The following is a 21,614-nucleotide window of genomic DNA, read 5'->3' on the forward strand; positions in this document are numbered from 1 at the left end:
AGATATGCTGGATTTCGTATCACAAAATCACAAGTCGAACACTTCCCAAGTATCCAGGACTATGTGATGTATTTTCGGATGCGTGCAGATCCTAGTTGTTATTATTATTATTATTATTATTATTATTATTATTATTATTATTATTATTTTATCATCGTCATCATCATGTATTTTACTGTTTTCGCCCCATTTTTCATGTCCACCTTTGCCTTCTATTTTCTGAATGGGGAATTAGCCCCATTTATATTTTTGGTAATGAAGTCTTGTTTTTCTGCTGAGGTCTGTTCCAAAGTCACTATCATTGTAAACCAGGCATGGAAACTTCGGCCCTCCAGGCGTTTTGGACTTCAACTCCCATAATTCATAACAGCCTTAGGAATTGTGGGTGTTGAAGTCCAAAACACCTGGAGAGAAGGCCGAAGTTGGCCCATGCCTGTTGTAAATCAATGGTCTCCTTGAACCTTCTCTCCCTGCAGTGGATTGCTGGGACGGACCCGACGACCTGCCCATCATCTACCACGGCCACACGCTCACCTCCAAGATCAAGTTCTTGGACGTGCTGCACACCATCAAGGAGCATGCCTTCACCACCTCTGAGTGAGTATTCTCACCTCCGTATGCAATTCACGTGGTCCGATGCCCCCTGCCCTTCCTTCCACCTCTAGGATAATAATAATAATAATAATAATAATAATAATAATAATAATAATAATAATAACAACTTTATTTTATACCCCGCCTCTATCTCCCCAACGGGGACTCAGGGCAGCTTACATGGGGCCAAGCCCAAATAAAAACAATCGCAATATAAAACACAACAATAGACAAAAGACATGCACAATTATAAAAATTTAAACATTAGCCAATAAAAACAAATGACAAGAACGAATAAAAACGGAGAGGTTGTAAAAGTAGACTGGGTAAGGTGCACCCTATAAATATTGAAAACACAAAGTGCTGCAAATTCTTGGAAGTGCAAATTGGGATGGGAATAGACCCTGTGTCTTTATCAAGCTGTCATAGGTAAAAGAGAGGTCATGATAAAGAGAGGTCATGAGTTCAAAGCCCGGGTCGGGTTAAGCCCCCGACCATTAAATAGCCCGGCTTGCTGTTGACCTATGCAGCCCCGAAAGACAGTTGCATCTGTCAAGTAGGGAAATTTAGGTACGCTTTATGCGGGGAGGCTAATTTAACTAATTTACAACACCATAAAACTGCCAGCAAAACACGAGGAAAGGAATGAGGAAGTACAGCAACTAGTGGACAGTGAAGCAACAGCTCCCCCTGTGGCCGGAATCGTGAAGCTATATGTGAGAGCCCCTATATATGTGGGCCAAAGAGAAGGTTCTGGCATAGTTACAAGCATGGTAGATGCAGGGAATGCTGTGGATTTAGCATGTCTTGATTTCAGCAAGGCCTTCGACAAAGTCCCCCATGATCTTCTTGCAGCCCAACTAGTCCAATGTTGGCTAGGCAAGGCTACTATTAGGTGGATCTGGACTTGGTTAAACGACCAAACCCAAAGGATGCTCACCAATTTTCATCCTGGGAAGAAGTGACTATTTGGATGCCATAAAGAGGGTTCCGTCCTGGGCCCGGTACTGTTTAATATCTTTATTAATGACTTGAATGAAGGTTTAGAGCAGGGGTTCCCAAACTAAGGCCCGGGGGCCACATGCAGCCCATTGAAGCCATTTATCCGGCCCCCGCCCCCTCCCTCGCCCGGTGCGTGCCTTCCAGAGTTTTTCTTGTTTATAATAGTATTTGAATTATTATTTAATTAATAATTAATTATCAAGGGGAAGGGTGCTTTGCTAGTGCTTTTGGTGCAAAAAGGCAGAAGGGGGCTGGACTAAATGGCGCAAGGGGTCTCTTCCAATCCTCTTTTATTATTATTATTATTATTATTATTATTATTATTATTATTGACACAAAGACACAGTATAACACAGCAAACGAGATATATATGCTGGATTTCGTATCAGAAAATCACAAGTTCCCAAGTGTTTAGGGCTGTGTGGTGTATTATTATTATTATTATTATTATTATTATTATTATTATTATTATTATTAACAACATTGAGGCTGAGTGGCCAACTGTCAGGGGTGCTTTGCTTGTGCTTTTGGTGCACAAAGGTAGAAGGGGGTTGGGCTAAATGGCCCAAGGGGTTTCTTCCAACCTTCTTTATTGTTTTTATTATGATTATGATTGTTATTAACATTGAGGCTGTATTTTTTTCCCGTTAGGGTTTTTTCACTTCAAAATAAGAGATGTGCAGTGTGCATAGGAATTTGTTTATAGTTTTTTTTCAACTATAGTCCAGCCCTCCAATGATCTGAGGGACTGTAAACTGGCCCCCCTCTTTAAAAAGTTTGGGGACCCCTGGTTTTAGAGGGTGTGCTTATCAAGTTTGCAGATGACACCAAATTGGGAGGGTGAACTAATACTCCAGAGCAGGGGTCCCCAAACTTTTTAAACAGGGGGCCAGTTAATGATCCTTCGGACCGTTGGAGGGCCGGACTATAGTGGGCCGAGCAATAATAATAATAATGAATAATAATAATAACAACAACAACAATAAAAAGAGGGTTGGAAGAGACCTCTTGGGCCATTTAGTCCACCCCCCTTCAGCCTCGTGTATCAAAAGCACAAGCAAAGCATCCCTGACAGATGGCCACCCAGCCTCAATGTTAATAATAATAATAATTCTCAATTAAAAGACAAAGTATGGATTGTCGATGTTGCAATCCCAGGGGACAGCAGGATAGAGGAGAAACAATTGGAAAAGCTGACATAATATGAGGATTTAAAGATCGAACTGCAAAGACTCTGGCACAAGCCAATCAAGTTGGTCCCAGTGGTGATCGGCACACTGGCTGCAGTGCCTAAAGACCTTGGCCTGCACTTAAACACAATCGGCACTGACAAAATTACCATCTGTCAGCTGCAGAAGGCCACCTTACTTGGATCTGCCCGCATTATTCACCGATACATTACACAGTCCTAGACACTGTGATCCAATACAACAGCCAGCAGAATGTCTGCTGTGGACTCATCTTGTTACGTTTCAAATAAAAATAATAATAATTGACAAAATTACAATCTGCCAACTGCAAAAGGCCACTCTACTGGGATCTGCACGCATAATCCGAAAATACATCACACAGTCCTAGACACTTGGGAAGTGTTCAACTTGTGATTTTGTGAAACGAAATCCAGCATATCTAATAAGGGTTGTAAGAAGGGGGTTGGGCTAAATGACCTAAGGGGTCTCTTCTTCTCTTACAACCCTATTATGTCATAATAAAATAAAATAATAATAATAATAGGGTTGTAAGAGAAGAAGAAACCCTTAGGTCATTTAGCCCAATCCCCTTATGCCCTTGTGCCATGGGGGGCCGGATAAATGGCTTTGATGGGCCGCATCCGGCCCCCGGGCCTTAGTTTGGGGACCCCTGCTCCAGAGGATGGAATCAGGACTCAAAATGACCTCTACTGATGAGAAAGCTGATTGGCCAAAACTAGCAAAATGAATGTCAAAAAAGGACAAATGTAAGATACTCCACTTAGTTAGGAAAAATGAAATGCAAAGATACAGGATGGGTGATGCCTGGTTCGACAACAGCCCATGTGAGAAACATCTTTGAGTCTTCGTGGAGAACAAGCTGAACATGATCCAACAGTGTGGCCCGGGCTGTGGCTCAGGCTGTTGAGCAGCCAGCTGCAACAAATCACTCTGACCAAGAGGTCATGAGTTTGAGGCCAGCTCGGAGCCTGCTTTTGTCTTCTGTATTTGTTCTATGTTAAGGCATTGAATGTTTGCCTATATGTGTAATGTGATCCCCCCTGAGTCCCCTTTGGGGTGAGAAGGGCGGAATATAAATACTGTAAATAAATAAATAGTGTGGTGTCGCAGCTAAAAAGGCAATGGGATTTTGGTCTGCGTCCAAAGGAGTCTAGTGTCTAGATAAAGGGAAATCTTGATGCCTCTCTCTTTCACTTTGGTCAGACCTCTTCACCTGGAATCACACTATATCCAATTCTGGGCATCTCAGTTCAAAATAGATATTAACTCTAAGCTGGAAGGTGTCCAGAGGAGGGCAACTAAAATAATCAAAGGTCTGGAGACCATGAATCCATCTGAGGAGCGTCTTAAAGAGCTGGGTCTGTTTGACTGCAGAAGAGAAGGCTGAGAGGCGACAGAAGAACCATGTATAAAGATATGAAAAGGTGTCATAAGGAAGAGGGAGCAGGCCCTGGAGACAAGGACCCAATGGAGCCATGGGTTCAAATTGCAGGAAAGGAGATTCCACCTGAACATTAGGAAGAACTTCCTGACTGTTCAGCAGTGGAACTCTCTGCCTCAGAGTCTGGTGGAAACTTCTTCCTTGGAGGCTTTTAAACAAAGGCTGGATAGCCATCTGTCAAGGGTGCTTTGATTGTGCTTTTCTTGCATGGCGGGGTATTGGTCTAGATGTCCCATGTGGTCTCTTCCAACTCTGTGATTCTATAATTCTAGGTTCCCCATCATCCTCTCCATCGAGGACCACTGCAGCATCGTCCAGCAGAGGAACATGGCCTCGCACTTCAAGAAGGTCTTTGGGGACATGCTGTTGACCAAGCCAGTGGACATCAACGCTGACCAGCTGCCCTCCCCTGCCCAGCTCAGGAAGAAGATCCTCATTAAGGTAGGGAGTCCTCCAGTGTTCCCCATCCCTAAGATATCATGCAGGCCAGTAAAAGAAATAAGGGCTGAGAAGATGAAAGTTTGGGGAAGCTAAGTTGTTTATGGTCTTGAACGTAAACACAAGAGGCTTGTACTGAATCTTAAGAAGAAATGGGTAACTATTGACAGGATCTCAGAAGTGTGGGGTGACATGATCAGAACAATGGGTCAAAAAGAGACTCTTAGCACACACACACACTGCCTTTATTGGCATAAAACAATAAATTCACAACACAGGCATATACAACAAGAGGAAGTTGCAGATATTATTATTACTACCCTGTTTCCCCTAAAATAAGACATCCCCAGAAAATAAGACCTAGTAGAGGTTTTGCTGACTTGCTAAATATAAGTCCTCCCCTGAAAGTAAGACCTAGCAAAGTTTTTGGTTGGAAGCATGCAGGATCGGTAAATGTACATACCATAGATTGTTGTACATGGAAATAAAGGTAGTAACAAGAAATAATAATAATATTATAATAACTTTATTCTTGTATCCCACCTCCATCTCCCAGAAGGGACTCAGGGCAGCTTACACAGGGACAAGCCCAACAACAACATAAATGTACATACGAACAGAAATTTAAAACAGTAATTTAAAAACAGTATAGCAATAAAATATAATATAGAAATTCTTGAAAGGTTATGCTGGTTTGTGATGACAACTACTGTACAGTAGATAATAAATTTTCATTTAAAAAAAATCAACCATAAATGTGAATTCTTCTTCATGGAAAAATAAGACACCCCTTGAAAATAAGACCTAGCGTATCTTTGGGAGCAAAAATTAATATAAGACACTGTCTTATTTTCGGGGAAACAGGGTATTTAGCCTTCTCTGGCAAATACTATTAGTGGCGTCCCATGATTCCATAGCACTAAGCCATGGCAGTTAAAGTGAGATCAGACTGAGTTAATTCTACTATGCAGATGCACCCTGAGGTGGGAATGGAAGCTTAAAAGACCATCCTTTTTTCCAGCACAAGAAGCTGGTCGAAGGGAACCTGTATGAGGAAGTCACCACGGCCACGTACTCGGAGAACGACATCAGCAACTCCATCAAGAACGGCATCCTTTACCTGGAGGACCCCATCGACCATGTGAGGCTCTTGCTCTTTTTTTATTTAATCTCCTTATGGTTTAGGGGCCGGGCTGTGGCGCAGCTGGCTAGTAACCAGCTGCTATAAATCACTACTGACCGAGAGGTCATGAGTTCGAAGCCCGGGTCGGGTTAAGCCTCCGACCATTAATAGCCCCGGCTTGCTGTTGACCTATGCAGCCCCGAAAGACAGTTGCATCTGTCAATTAGGGAAATTTAGGGATGCTTTATGCTGGAGGCTAATTTACAACACCATAAAACTGCCAGCAAACACGAGGAAAGGAATGAGGAAGTACAGCCACTACTGGATGGTGAAGCAACAGCTCCCCCTGTGGCCGGAATCGTGAAGCTGGAAAAAAAACGTTAAATGCCTCTGTGTCTGTCTATATATGTTGTTTGTCTGTTGGCATTGAATGTTTGCCATATATGTGTTCATTGTAATCTGCCCTGAGTCCCCTTCGGGGTGAGAAAGAAGGGCGGAATATAAATACTGTAAATAAATAAATAATAAATAATGGTTATAAACCAGGCACGGGCAAACTTGGGCCCTCCCTCCAGGTGTTTTGGACTGCAACTCCCACAATTCCTAACAGCCGGCAGGCTGTTAGGAATTGTGGGAGTTGAAGTCCAAAACACCAGGAGGGAGGGCCCAAGTTTGCCCATGCCTGATGGAGAACCTGTCAGTGTCTAACCTAGAACCTGCCTTGACCCAAGTTTCCCCATGCCTGGACTGGCATTATGAACAATGGTTCTATAATGGGATTCTGCACTCTGTCTATACATCTACATGCTTTTCAACAGTCTTCATGTTTCCTCTTGACAGACCTGGAGCCCACACTATTTTGTCCTGACCAGCAACAAGATCTATTATTCCGAGGAGACCTCTCGCTACCAATCCAATGAGGATGAGGAAGAGACAGAACAGAAAGAGGTGTGCTTTTGTTGTTGTTGCTGTTGCGGGGTGGAAGTCATGTACAGAGGGGGCAAAGTTTTGCTATCAAAAGGAGGCTCTGAGATACAGTAGAGTTTCACTTATCCAACATAAACGGGCCGGCAGAATGTTGGATAAGCGAATATGTTGGATAATAAGGAGGGATTAAGGAAAAGCCTATTAAATATCAAATTAGGATATGATTTTACAAATTAAGCACCAAAACATCATGTTATACAACAAATTTGACAGAAAAAGTAGTTCAATACGCAGTAATGCTATGTAGTAATTACTGTATTTACGAATTTAGCACCAAAATATCATGATGTATTGAAAACATTGACTACAAAAATGTGTTGGATAATCCAGAATGTTGGATAAGTGAGACTCTACTGTATGATGGAAGGAGAAATAGACAGACAGGCAGATAGGTATTAAGCTAGAAAATTATAAAGTTGACATAAGTTGGGTTTCCCTTATGCAAAATGCTTGGGCCCGCTATTAGGAGTTGTGGGAGCTGAAGTCCAAAACACCTGGAGGACCCAAATTTGCCCACGCCTGGTCTACACTGTCATATAATCCAGTTCAAAGCAGATAATCTGGATTTTATCTGACAGTGTAGAAGGGTCCTCAGTCAGTTACATCTATTTGGCTCTGCATAGTCCAGGTCAGGGGTCCCTAAACTTTTTAAACTGAAGGCCAGTTCACAATCCCTCAGACCGTTGGAGGGCCAGACTATAGTTGGCCACTGAGTAATAATAAATAAATAAATAAATAAATAAATAAATAAATAAATAAGAGAATTGGAAGATACTCCTTGGCCCATTTAGTTCAACCCCCTTCTGCCTTTGCATGCCAAAAGCACAAGTAAAGCACCTCTGACAGATGGCCTCCCAGCCTCAATGTTAATAATAATAATAATAGTAGTAGTAGTAGTAGTAGTAATAATAATAAATAAAGAGGGTTGGAAGATACTCCTTGGGCCACTTAGCCCAATCCCCTTCTTCCTTTGTGCATCAAAAGCACAAGCAAAGTACCCCTGACAGATGCCCACCCAGCCTCAATGTTAATAATAATAATAACAACAACTTGGGAAGTGTTTGACTTGTGATTTTGTGATACCCTGTTTCCCCTAAAATAAGACATCCCCCAAAAATAAGACCTAGTAGAGGTTTTGCTGAATTGATAAATATAAGGCCTCCCCCAAAAGTAAGACCTAGCAAAGTTTTTGTTTGGAAGCATGCTCACCAAACAGAACACTATAGCAGGATTGGTAAATGTACATACCAGTTGTATATGGAAATAATGATAGTACAGTAGAGTCTCACTTATCCAACATTAGCTTATCCAACGTTCTGGATTATCCAACAGAAAGTAAAGACTTTCTGTATAGATTTCAGATGTCAAAAATACGTAGTATGATTTTACATAGGATTTGTGCTACATTAGAACAGAAAAGACAAATATCACTTGAGTAAAATAAACATTAAATATTAAATAACCAAAAAAATAAAATAAGGTGTAAACACTAAGCTAATCTGGGAATCTGCTATTGCAACACATCCAATGAAGTGGTTTAAAACCAGTATAAAAAAAGATTAGGACTAAGTATGTTCCAGTCTACTTGGAATACACGAAGCTCATTCCAAAAGCGTGTTTAAGAACTGGTCCAAGAGTCCAGAAGAGCCTTAATCTCTCCTTATTATCCAACATATTCGCTTATCCAACGTTCTGCCGGCCCGTTTATGTTGGATAAGTGAGACTCTACTGTATCAAGAAATCAAGTCACAGTTTGTCTGATTTGGCTATGTTGGTTTGTGATGTCAACTACTGTACAGTATAGAATAAATGAGGCCCGGGCTGTGGCGCAGGCTGGAGAGCAAGCCAGCTGCAACCAGCTGCAATGAATCACTCTGACCAGGAGGTCATGAGTTCGAGGCCCGCTCGGAGCCTATGTTTGTCTTGTCTTTGTTCTATGTTAAAAGGCATTGAATGTTTGCCTATATGTGTAATGTGATCTGCCCTGAGACCCCTTCGGGGTGAGAAGGGCAGAATATAAATGCTGTAAATAAATAAATAAATAAATGTTCATTTTTTGTTCAACAATAAATATGAATTCTTCTTCATGGAAAAATAAGACATCCCCTGAAAATAAGACCTAGCACATCTTTGGGAGTAAAAAATAATATAAGACACTGTCTTATTTTCGGGGAAACACGGTACGAAATCCAGCATATATATCTTGTTTGCTGTGTCATGCTATGTCTTTGTGTCAATAATAATAATAATAATAATAATAATAATAATAATAATAAAGAGGGTTGGAAGAGACCCCTTGAGCCATTTAGCCCGACCCCCTTCTGCCTTTGTGCCATGGGGGCCGGATAAATGGCTTTGATGGGCCGCATGTGGCCTGCGGGCTGTAGTTTGGGGACCCCTGGTCTAGGTCCACATGTGGATATTTACACTACAGTTGTGCTTTTCTCTCTTTCCCATTTTGATGCACTGCTTGTTCTCTTCCCTCCCTTCTTTGTCTTTCTTTGCACTCCCTTGGTGACTCTTAGGAATTTAACAACAACGAGCTGCACTTCAGCGAGAAATGGTTCCACGGCAAGCTGGGCGGGGGCCGTGACGGGCGGCAGATTGCGGAGAAGCTGCTGCACGAGTATTGCACGGAGACCGGGGGCAAGGACGGCACCTTCCTGGTGCGGGAGAGTGAGACCTTTGTGGGCGACTACACCCTCTCCTTCTGGTAGGTTGCAGTTGAGGAGGGCAGGCGAAACCCCAGTGAGGGTGGAATACATACACCCAGGCGGAGAGACCTTGTGTCCCTCTTATAGGTGTAGCTCAGTACCACAAGGGTAAATCCATTGAATCCATGGGTCTCCCATATGCGTTGACACATCATTTCAACTGACTCAATAATTTTCTCTGGATGGGACTGATAGGATTACAGCCATAGGGTGTATATAATAAAATAATATATAGAAATAATAACATTGTAATGTAATAATACTAATATATTTAATATGAATAATAATGCATAATATATCATGCACTATATATACTACAACTTATGATATAGTACAATATACGAGGGTTATCCAGAAAGTAGGTTACGTTTTGGAATTAAAAATGAACAAAGTATAGGAGAAAACATTTACTATATGCAGTTGAAAGCCACGCCCAAATACCACTTCTCAACATAGTCGCCATTCAAATCTAGGCACTTACAATAGCGATGAATGAGCTTGGCAACTCCTTCCCCACCAAACTCTGCCGCTTGCGTCCTGAACGCAGCATTTTGGCTACGATGCACAGCTGCAGAAGGGGTGACCGGCTGGTTGAGGACTCAAGCGGCAGAGTTTTTGGGGAAGGAGAGTTTTGTGGGGAAACAGATCTCTGTGATGATGATGATGATGATGATGATAATGATAATAATTTTATTTCTTACCTGCCTCTCCTCACTGCTCTAAGTGGGTTACAACATTGTTAAGACACACAATTTTAATTTTTAAATGTTTTTATTTGAAGGCCATGCATTGCCCTTAGTTGTTGCATTTCAAATCACCGTACCTTTATACTTTGTGAAAACACAGTTTGTGTTTTCTAGTACAAAAAACTAAAAATTGTTCAGGAATGCAGAGAATATTCAACTTAAATGTTAAATGTTACCTCATGTTTAGAAATTCATATGGTGCATATGGTCCGTTTTTTATAACTTTTCTGTGTTTTAATCATGTTTATTAAGCTTGCTATTTCACTTATCCAACATAAACGGGCCGGCAGAACGTTGGATAAGCGAATATGTTGGATAATAAGGAGGCACTAAGGAAAGGCCTATTAAACATCAAATTAGGTTATGATTTTACAAATTAAGCACCAAAACATCATGTTATACAACAAATTTGACAGAAAAAGTAATTCAATACGCAGTAATGCTATGTAGTAATTACTGTATTTACAAATTTAGCACCAAAATATCACGATAGATTGAAAACATTGACTACAAAAATGCGTTGGATAATCCAGAACGTTGGATAAGTGAGACTCTACTGTATATGTTAATGTTAGATTTTATAAATTGTACATGTTTTTGTTTATCTGATGTGTTTACATTGTTACTGTTTTTATCTGGGCTCAACCTTTGTAAGCCGCCCTGAGTCCCTTCAGGGAGATGGTGGCGGGGTATAAAAAATAAAGTTATTATTATTATTATTATTAAATAGCGGAAAAATACACCAGGTACTGCTGCACTGCAGGCGTTTCTGCATGTTCCATAAGATTTGAAATAACTATGTTGTCAACACACAATATAAAGAACAATTATAAAAAAACAGAAAAAAACCAAGACTGTGTTAAACAATCAAAGAATTATTATTATTAATAATAATAATATAAATCCATTCCAACATATTCATACTTGAAAACCACAGCCTTGATGGAAGTGTGCACAGCAATTATGCAAATAAGGGACCTTTGTAAGCACCTGTGTTCCTCTGTAAACATTGTGTTGAAGGGTTATATTCCCACATTACAGAGCCTGTACAAAAGATACAGAAAAAGCAGTGATATGAAAGTGAACATGTTGATAGCCATATGGAATGGAATGAAGCTCAGCATCCAACTGTTGACATGCTTGTTTTTCCTCATAAAGGGAGAATATCTCTCTCTCTCTCTCTCTCTCTCTCTCTCTCTCTCTCTCTCTCTCTATCTCTATATATATATATATATATATATATATATATATATATATATATATACACACACACTAAGATAGAACCAAAGAGTCTGCTCATTTCCCATGCAAATATTTTGAACTTCCAGTACTTAAGAATGCTTAAATGCAGTGACTGCATTAGCTGTGTTGTTCTATGACCATAATAAATTATGGCTTAATTGATTGGTTGATATTAGCTCTGACTGTTTGGTCACTTGAGTGCCCAAACCATGAGGTGGTTACATGAGACAGTCAGAGTTAACATCAATCAATCAGTCACTTGACAACTAATCTGAATTCTATGAGGGTTGAATGAAAAGTAATGCCTCCACCTTCGTTACATGGGTTTGGATGGGAATATTTTAATAAATCAAACGCAGAAATAATCCTTAGAACGTGCTCTTTAACTACCACTATTCACTTTTCCACATCATCGCCAAAGAATTGGATACATTTCTAACAACGATGAACAAGTTTTCTGAAGCCGTCATGGAAGAAGTCGACACTCTGTTTCCGCAACCAGCGTCTCACAAGACGCATCGTGCACAGATCTTCCGATAGCCAAGCAAAGCAATAATGTGACCCACACGTTCTTGTGAAATGCTGATTATGCTTGAAATTTTTCTCTGATACAACGATCATCCTGAATCAATTTGTCCACCTATTGCTTGTGAAACTCAGTGGTTGCTGTCACAGGACATCCAACTCCTTGTTTTTCACTCAGGCCAGATGTTCCCACCTCAACATCTTTAGACTTACTCGCCCAATGACGCACAGGACTCACATCAACACAATCACCATAAACAGCTTGCATTTGCTGATGAATCTCCTTTGGGGTGACACCTTCTGCTCTCATTCAGCGACTGCACGTTGCTTAAGTCGCATTGACCGACCGTCTGCACAGGGTTCCATATTTCACACTTTAACAACACAACCGTTCAATGCTAAGGCTTCCCCATCTGTGCAGGGTTCCATACTTCGCACTTTAACAACACAACCGTTCCATGCTAAGGCTTCCCGCCAAATGGAACTGTAGAGGAGAGTCTACTGAACAAGCCAGGACCTGCCGCAGACCAAGACTGACATCTGTTGAGGAGTTACGAAGGTGGAGGCATTACTTTTCATTCAACCCTTGTACATAGGGCCTGACCATTGACGTGTTTATTTTTCTACAAAAAAGGGAGAATTTATCTATCTATCTATCTATCTATCTATCTATCTATCTATCTATAGGGGATCCCATGCCGAATCCAGATTAGCTGTCAAGTGGCAAAGACATTCTAAGAGAGATGGATGAGAAACCAAGTCCGTTTCAAGGGTCACATTGTCCACTAACTTTTCCCAACTTTGTAATGTTGTTGGAATCCCTTCACTGGGATCTATTAATTTTATCTAGTAATTGAGTTGTGTGTTTTTGCTTGTTACTTTTGGGTTAAAGCCAGATATTTGTTTTCATTCTTCCCCTCCCCGCGGTGGCCTTCCTTTTGCAGGCGCTCCGGCCGCGTTCAGCACTGCCGCATCCATTCCCGGCAGGAAGCCGGAGCCACTAAATTCTACCTGACGGACAACCTGGTCTTCGACAGCCTCTACAGCCTCATCTGCCACTACCGGGAGGTGCCTCTGCGCTGCAACGAGTTCGAGATGCGGCTGACGGACCCGGTGCCGCAACCCAACGCTCACGAGAGCAAAGAGTGAGGAGCCCATCTGTCCTCCACTTCCCTCCTCTCCCTCTTTTTGTCTCATTTAACCACATGGGAAACTCTTCCAAAACGGCAGCCCTGTGTAGTTTGTCCTTTGTTGTGTATGTGTCTGGGGCTGAGCAAGGTGCAGGACTTCATATTGTCAAAGGCTTTCAGTGGGACGTTGTACGGTTTCCGGGCTGTATGGCTGTGTTCTAGCAGCATTCTCTCCTGGTGTTCGACCTTCATCTGTGGCTGGTATCTTCAGAGGATCTGATGGCGGTCAAGCAAGTGGAGTATATATACCTGTGGAATGTCCAGGGTGGAGAAAGAACCAATGTCTATCAATCAAGTGTGATGGGTACAATTAGCAACCCTGATTTGCAAGCGTTTGAGTGGGATCCATCCAGTATTCAGAAACACCAGAATCAAGAAAGTAACTAATGAATGATCCCGGCCATGAAAGCCTTTGACAACACATTAACTAATGAATGCCACCCAGACACAGGAGGTCTACAAGCAGTAAGCAATCAAGGGCAAGGAAATAATAATAATAATAATAATTATTATTATTATTATTATTATTTGTTTATTTTTATATCCCACCCCATCTTCCCGAAGGGACTCAGGGCGGCTCTCATGGGGCCAAGCCCTACAACATATAATAAAATGCAACAGTATAAAATACACAATATAAAATACAACAATATAAAATACATCACAATCACAGTAAATCAACAACACAGTTTCAACAGAGTAAAAAGCATGGTCATTAAAAAAGGCAATATCATGGCGCTTCAGTCCATAGTCTTGGTGGAGAGGTAATTTCAATTGTAAATACCACCCAGACAAAGGAAGCCTCCAGGCAATAAACATTCCAAGAGAACAAAGGTCTGACTACTTCTAGGCATATGCCATTATTGCCTATGCAGTCTTCTCAACTACTCACATGCTAATGGATGGATCCCACTCAAACACTTGCTAATTGCACCCTTCACGCTTGGTGAATAGACATTGGTTCTTTCTCCCACCCTGGACATTCCACAGGTATATATACTCCACTTGCCTTACCACCATCCAATCCTCTGAAGATGCAAGTCATAGATGCAGGTGGAACGTCAGGAGAGAATGCTGCCAGAACATGGCTATACAGCCCGAAAACCACACAACACCCTACTGCAGGACTTCCTTGGTTCTCCTGACTCTCCGAGTGCCTCTCCAGGCCCAAATTTGCAAGGGGTCCAAACCTGACTCTTCTTTCCCTGCCAGGTGGTACCACGCCAACCTGACCCGCTTGCAGGCTGAACACATGCTGATGCGCGTTCCCCGGGACGGGGCCTTCCTGGTGCGGAAGCGCAGCGAGCCCAACTCATACGCCATCTCTTTCCGGTGAGTATCTGCGAATGAATGGATTTTATTGTTACAGTCACAGACCAAGAGTGTAAAACTTTAAAATATTAATGAGATTTTTAAAGTGTTAACATTAAGACCAAAAAATGGTCAGAGCTCCCCAAAAAGCACTTGGGATTCTAGCTGACTCCTGGAAATTTGCAGTCACAGATACAAGCATGATCTGTAACATGGATGCTGTGCTGTGCCTTACCTGCTCTTCCCCTGCCTCTGTGCTTCTTAAATCAAGCACACTGGAACTCTGTATTTCTCCCGAGAGCCCTTGGCGGCAAATGATTCATTATTTGTTCCAACTATTTACAGTTACATACAGAGTTGGTCACGATGAGAAACAAAGAATCAAGCACATGTTCCAGCTTTACAAATCATTGCCACTCTTTGCTTATCTCTGTTGACACCCCTGGACAGAGCCGGCCCTAGGTATTTTACAAGTGTAGGCGAACAGAATTTTGGCGCCCCCCCCCCCAACCCAATCACTGAAAAATAAACGCGTTGGATAAGCAAAAATGTTGGATAATGTGATGAGTCATGGGCCATGTAGTCCCGTTTCTGGCACTGTTGTGCCAGATGAGGAGGAGAACTTGGGTTTTTCGCCGTTTCAGTCAGAATTGGAACTTTCCCAGCCAAATTTGGAAACCTTGCACCTGCAAGAGATTTGTCTTCCAGAAGTCTGTCAAACAAGCCCTGAGCCTAAATCTCCTACGTTTTCTCGCCATGATTTTTGTAAACAACAGAGAGGAGTCGATCAGGCGTCTCGCAGGAGTGCTAGGATAGCTGCTAAGCATTCAGCTGATTAAGCCTGCTTCCCATGGGAAAGTTTAGGGAGTCATGCATCTGGACTCAGAAAATAGCTTTCGTTTCTGGTTCTCCAGAGAACTGCTCTTGGGCGGGAAAACGGGACCCTATTTAGGTGTTTTACCCACAAAGGGATCTTGCGGAGTCAATTCGTCAGCAACCGGAGTAACGTGTGTGGACAGCTACTCCGCTTCCAAGCCTCCGTTCCTGTCGCCAAGCCTTCGTTCCCAGCTTTGTTTACTCCACGAACCCTGCCTTGCTTTCTAAGACTCAGCCTCGTCTTGTTTCCCGGATTTTACCAAGAAATTACCACGGATCTTGCTCTTGTTCCTTGTTTCCTTGTTGCCTTGAATCAAGCCTCGTTTTTCCAAGAATCAAGTTACTTCCTAGCCTCGCTCAAGTTTCATGGACTAAAAGACCTTGTCATCTCCCCTCACTTTGCCTGGCAAAGTGAGTGTTTCGGTTATTGGATTACAACTTTGGACCTTAATATTTCATATTGGACATTGTTTCTTTGGACTAATTTTGACCTTTCCTGAAAGGTCTATTTCTGGACTATTTCATACACTTGCTTTTATTAACTTTATATATTCCTTCAATAAAGATATTAGTTAGATTCTGGCCTCTGTGTATGGTTATTGGTGCTCTGCAGCCTGGGTCGTGACAGTTTGACTCCGCCACCCTAAGCACCAATTAACCTAGGCCAGTATGTCTACCGGAACCGTGCCGGGTGGCCAGCCACTTAGCTACACCATCGACAAGGACGAAGTGGACCTCATCCGTGACAAGCTCAATGCGCAGGATGGGGAAATAAGGGGTTTGAAGGAGCGCGGAATCCGTCTCCCGGCCATGGCGTTGCCAACCAAGTTTTCTGGAGAAGCTTCTAAGGTTCATGTTTTCCGTCGCCAATGCCAGGCTTATCTAGAGGCCCGTGCTGCCGAGTTTCCCCAAGAAGACATCAAGGTGGCGTGGATATACAGTCTCTTGGACGGGCCAGCGGCCAACTGGGCGACGGCACTGTTCGACCAAGTCTCCCCACATCTAAGATCAGCGCAACAGTTCTTGGACCACCTTAAGGCGACCTGGGGAATCGAGGACAATTTGGAGGCAGCCGGCCACAAACTCCGGCGCCTCTCCCAAGGGGACAGACCCTTGTCCCAGTACATAGCCGAGTTCCGAGTGCTGGCCCACAACACCGGCTGGAACGATATAGCCCTCAGAGGACAATTTCGAGAGGGTCTCAACATTGAGATGCTGGAAGAAATCTCCAAGGTGGATCCTCCCCACTCTCTTGAAGCACTCATTGATCAATGTTTACGAGCTGAAGTCATGCTTGCCAACAGAAAACAATGGGCCCGAGGCCAGAGCGGTAGAGCTGGGGTGAAACCTCCCGCTCCCACCGGCGTCCAGCCGCGTCCAGTATGGAGACCCCCGCCACCAGCCCCATACCCCAGAGGGAGCGAGGAGGTGCCGATGCAGTTGGGCAATGTGCGTCCCAGATTAGATGCCGCCGAGAAGGCCCGCCGCCAACGCCTAAATCTCTGTTGGTACTGCGGAAACGGGGGCCACTTCGCCAGAGAGTGCCCAGCCAAAGGGAAGCCCGCCGCCCGTCTGGCGGCGGCGTCCTCCACGGAGACGAAGACGTCTGAGGCGGCTGGCGCACAGCCGGCGGGGGAAGCCAGCGACCGGGCGTAGAGAGGCTCGCCAACCCGGTCAAAAAACCCACTCAAGAGCCGCCAACCGGGGTCCTATTTCTTCTAGTGGTCACCTTGTGGTCAGCAAAAAAAGGGCCCGTCATGGTCCATGCCATGATAGACTCAGGAGCCACAAACAATTTCATTGATAGAGAGTATGCCGACTCTCTGGGATTACAATATCATGACTTCAAGAACGCCCGTGTGGTGCAAGCCATCGATGGCCGCCCCCTCAAGACGGGTCCCGTAAGCCAGTGGTCGGAACCCACCAGAATGTGGATAAGGGAACATATGGAAGAGATTTCCTTCTTTGTTACCGAGGTTCCCCATTTCCCTGTGATTTTGGGAATTCCATGGCTGACACTTCACGACCCAAGCATCTCCTGGTCCAACAGAGAACTGCAGTTTGCTTCTAAATATTGCCAAAACCATTGCCTTGTAGCCAAGGTCTGCCATGCCACAGACACTGAACCCATTATCACCTTGCCCAAGAAGTACTCAGAATATTGGGATGTATTCAATGAAAAAGAAGCCGAGAGATTACCCCCACATAGACCTTATGACTGTGCCATTGACTTGGTGGAGGGGGCCCCGATCCCGCGAGGACATCTCTACTCCCTGACTGAACCGGAGCAAGAAGCTCTCAGGGAGTTCATAGAGTCAAACCTTCGCAAGGGATTCATCAGACCCTCTCAATCCCCAGCCGCCTCCCCAGTGATGTTTGTGAAAAAGAAGTCAGGGGACTTACGCTTGGTGGTGGACTATAGAGCATTGAACAATATCACTAAGCGGAACAGCTATCCCCTGCCCTTGATCTCGGACCTACTAGACCGACTTCGAGGAGACAAGGTCTACACCAAGCTGGATCTTCGGGGGGCTTATAATCTAGTTCGCATCAGAGAAGGGGACGAGTGGAAGACCGCCTTCCAGACTAAATTCGGATTATTCGAGTCCCGAGTTATGAATTATGGTTTATGTGGAGCTCCCGCAACGTTCCAGCATTTTGTCAATGACATCTTTCAGGATTATCTAGATCGGTTCTTGATCATCTACCTGGACGATTTTTTGGTGTTTTCTAGATCACAATCAGCACATGAGAACCACGTCAGAATGGTGTTACAACGATTGCGGGATCATGGACTTTATGCCAAGCTGGAAAAATGCGCTTTTGATCTACAAGAGGTAGATTTCCTGGGGTACCGCGTCTCGCCACTAGGGCTCTCCATGGACCCGGCAAAGGTTTCAGCAGTATTGGAATGGCGGGCGCCAACCAACAAGAAAGAGGTGCAACGATTCTTGGGGTTCGCGAACTACTACCGCAAGTTCATTCCAAACTTTGCCCGCTGGTCTGACCCAATCACCAGCTGCATCCGTGGGAAACAGCCCTTCCGCTGGACAGATCAAGCAGAGAAAGGGTTCCAGCAACTAAAGAAATTATTCACGTCCCAGCCAATCCTTCAGCATCCAGATCCTGAAACCCCTTTTGTCGTGCAGGCGGACGCCTCCGATGTGGCAATTGGGGCTGTACTCCTACAACCAGTGGGAGATCATCTCCATCCTTGTGCCTTTTATTCCCGTCAATTGACCGCACCAGAGAGAAATTACACCATTTGGGAAAAGGAACTATTGGCCATAAAGGCAGCCTTTGAAACTTGGAGACATTGGTTAGAAGGGGCCAAATTTCCCATTGAAGTCCATACTGATCATCGGAATCTAGAGCATCTAAGAACTGCCCGCAAGCTAAATCAGAGGCAACAACGCTGGGCTTTATTCTTTGAACGTTTTAACTTCCAAATTCATTATGTAACCCCAGCCCAGACCAAGCAAGCAGATGCTCTGTCGCGGAAACCGGAATACGCTGCAGGGCGCAAGGAGACCTTGGAGTCCCAGCTGCTACAACCCGAGAACTTTGCCACGCTCACAGTGGGAAACACCAAATCCACTCCCATTGAATCAACTCCCTCTACTCCAGGGCCCCTTTGTGCTCAGGAAATCAGGGCTAGTCAGCAAGCAGATGCCTGGGCACAGGACCAACTTCGCCAAGGACTACATTTTCCCTTTTCGCTTAAGGATGGGCTACTTTGCTATAGAAATCATGTTTACATTCCCCCAGGACCGGGCAGGGAAAAAGCACTTCGTCTGTGTCATGACTGCAAGCCAGCAGGGCATTTCGGACTATTTAAAACCATGCATTTGATCCTAAGAGATTTCTGGTGGCCCAAGATCCGCAAGGATGTGGAAAAATATGTCAACACCTGCCCAGTATGTCAGCGCTCCAAAACAAGAAGGGAAAAGCCCTCAGGGCTTCTGCATCCCCTCCCTACTCCATCCCACCCATGGGAAATAATCTCTGCGGATTTTATCACTGATCTACCACCTTCCTGCGGATTCACCACGATCCTAGTGGTGGTGGACCTTTTCACCAAGTTAGCCCATTTCATTCCCTGTGATGGCCTTCCCACGGCCAAAGAGACTGCAGATCTATTCCTCCAACATGTTTTCAGATTGCATGGATTGCCCAAGAGTTTGGTCACAGACCGTGGGTCCCAATTCACCTCTCGTTTCTGGAAAGCACTACAAAAACTATTGGGCATAGACTCTCGTTTATCTTCGGCTCATCATCCCCAAACAGATGGGCAAACTGAGCGCACCAATGCCACTTTGGAACAATACCTTCGCTGTTATGTGAACTACCAGCAGGACAATTGGGCTTCCCTGTTATCGCTGTCAGAGTTTGCCTACAACAATGGGGTCCAGGCTTCTACTAAAGAAACCCCGTTCTTTGCAAACTACGGCTTCCATCCACGTTTCTTTCCCCCTGTCATTGAAACCTCAGAAGTTCCCGCAGCAGAGGACTGGCTGCAGGAACTCACAGCGGTGCAACAACTTTTGCTCCAGCAACTAGACCAAGCCAAGGAGGACTATAAACGTCACGCGGACAAACATCGCCAGCCGGGCCCCGAAATCAAGGTAGGAGACCGGGTTCTTCTGTCCACTCGCTTTTTGCCCTCCCATCGCCCTTGCCGGAAGTTAGATGCCCGTTTCATTGGTCCCTATCCAGTGGTGGCGCAACTTAACCCCGTGACTTTCAAACTCCAACTTCCACGCTCTATGCGCATTCATCCAGTGTTCCATCGCTCCCTGCTCCTTCCGGCGGATGGTGTGCGCCCTGATACAGACCGGCCGGCCCCCCCTCCTGTTTTGATGGATGGGGAGGAGGAGTTTGAGGTTCAGGACATTTTGGATTCTCGCTTTCACCGCCGCCGCCTACAATATCTCATTGACTGGGTGGGTTTTGGCCCCGAGGAACGCTCTTGGGAAGACGCTTCCACAGTCCATGCCCCCGATTTAACCCGCCGCTTCCATCAGACCTACCCCGCCAAGCCGCGGCCTCGCGCCTCGGGGAGAGAGTCCCAGTTTGAGAGGGGGCTTGAGGAGGGGGATAGTGTGATGAGTCATGGGCCATGTAGTCCCGTTTCTGGCACTGTTGTGCCAGATGAGGAGGAGAACTTGGGTTTTTCGCCGTTTCAGTCAGAATTGGAACTTTCCCAGCCAAATTTGGAAACCTTGCACCTGCAAGAGATTTGTCTTCCAGAAGTCTGTCAAACAAGCCCTGAGCCTAAATCTCCTACGTTTTCTCGCCATGATTTTTGTAAACAACAGAGAGGAGTCGATCAGGCGTCTCGCAGGAGTGCTAGGATAGCTGCTAAGCATTCAGCTGATTAAGCCTGCTTCCCATGGGGAAGTTTAGGGAGTCATGCATCTGGACTCAGAAAATAGCTTTCGTTTCTGGTTCTCCAGAGAACTGCTCTTGGGCGGGAAAACGGGACCCTATTTAGGTGTTTTACCCACAAAGGGATCTTGCGGAGTCAATTCGTCAGCAACCGGAGTAACGTGTGTGGACAGCTACTCCGCTTCCAAGCCTCCGTTCCTGTCGCCAAGCCTTCGTTCCCAGCTTTGTTTACTCCACGAACCCTGCCTTGCTTTCTAAGACTCAGCCTCGTCTTGTTTCCCGGATTTTACCAAGAAATTACCACGGATCTTGCTCTTGTTCCTTGTTTCCTTGTTGCCTTGAATCAAGCCTCGTTTTTCCAAGAATCAAGTTACTTCCTAGCCTCGCTCAAGTTTCATGGACTAAAAGACCTTGTCATCTCCCCTCACTTTGCCTGGCAAAGTGAGTGTTTCGGTTATTGGATTACAACTTTGGACCTTAATATTTCATATTGGACATTGTTTCTTTGGACTAATTTTGACCTTTCCTGAAAGGTCTATTTCTGGACTATTTCATACACTTGCTTTTATTAACTTTATATATTCCTTCAATAAAGATATTAGTTAGATTCTGGCCTCTGTGTATGGTTATTGGTGCTCTGCAGCCTGGGTCGTGACAGATAATAAGGAAGTATTAAGGAAAAGCCTATAAAACATCAAATTACATTATGATTTTAAAAATTAAGCACCAAAACATCATGTTTTACAACAAATCAATAGAAAAAGCAGTTCAATACATGGCAATGTTATGTAGGAATTACTATATTTGCGTATTTAGCACTAAACAT

At 44.2% G+C, this 21,614-nt stretch overlaps 1 protein-coding gene across 6 annotated transcripts in view; it reads left to right on the forward strand.

The window, feature by feature from the left end:
- Window positions 1-21,614, forward strand: part of LOC100566976 (1-phosphatidylinositol 4,5-bisphosphate phosphodiesterase gamma-1) — a 128,831-nt gene that overhangs the window by 72,921 nt on the left and 34,296 nt on the right. For all 6 annotated transcript variants that reach the window (XM_062979915.1, XM_062979920.1, XM_062979916.1 and 3 more), the window contains 7 exons: window positions 477-597; window positions 4,521-4,689; window positions 5,708-5,827; window positions 6,650-6,757; window positions 9,322-9,509; window positions 12,968-13,168; window positions 14,426-14,545. In XM_062979915.1, coding sequence (XP_062835985.1) covers window positions 477-597; window positions 4,521-4,689; window positions 5,708-5,827; window positions 6,650-6,757; window positions 9,322-9,509; window positions 12,968-13,168; window positions 14,426-14,545 — 1,027 coding nt within the window. The remainder of the gene's footprint in view (window positions 1-476; window positions 598-4,520; window positions 4,690-5,707; window positions 5,828-6,649; window positions 6,758-9,321; window positions 9,510-12,967; window positions 13,169-14,425; window positions 14,546-21,614) is intronic.

Source organism: Anolis carolinensis, chromosome 4, assembly GCF_035594765.1.
Source record: "Anolis carolinensis isolate JA03-04 chromosome 4, rAnoCar3.1.pri, whole genome shotgun sequence".
NCBI classification, from domain to species: Eukaryota; Metazoa; Chordata; class Lepidosauria; order Squamata; family Dactyloidae; genus Anolis; species Anolis carolinensis.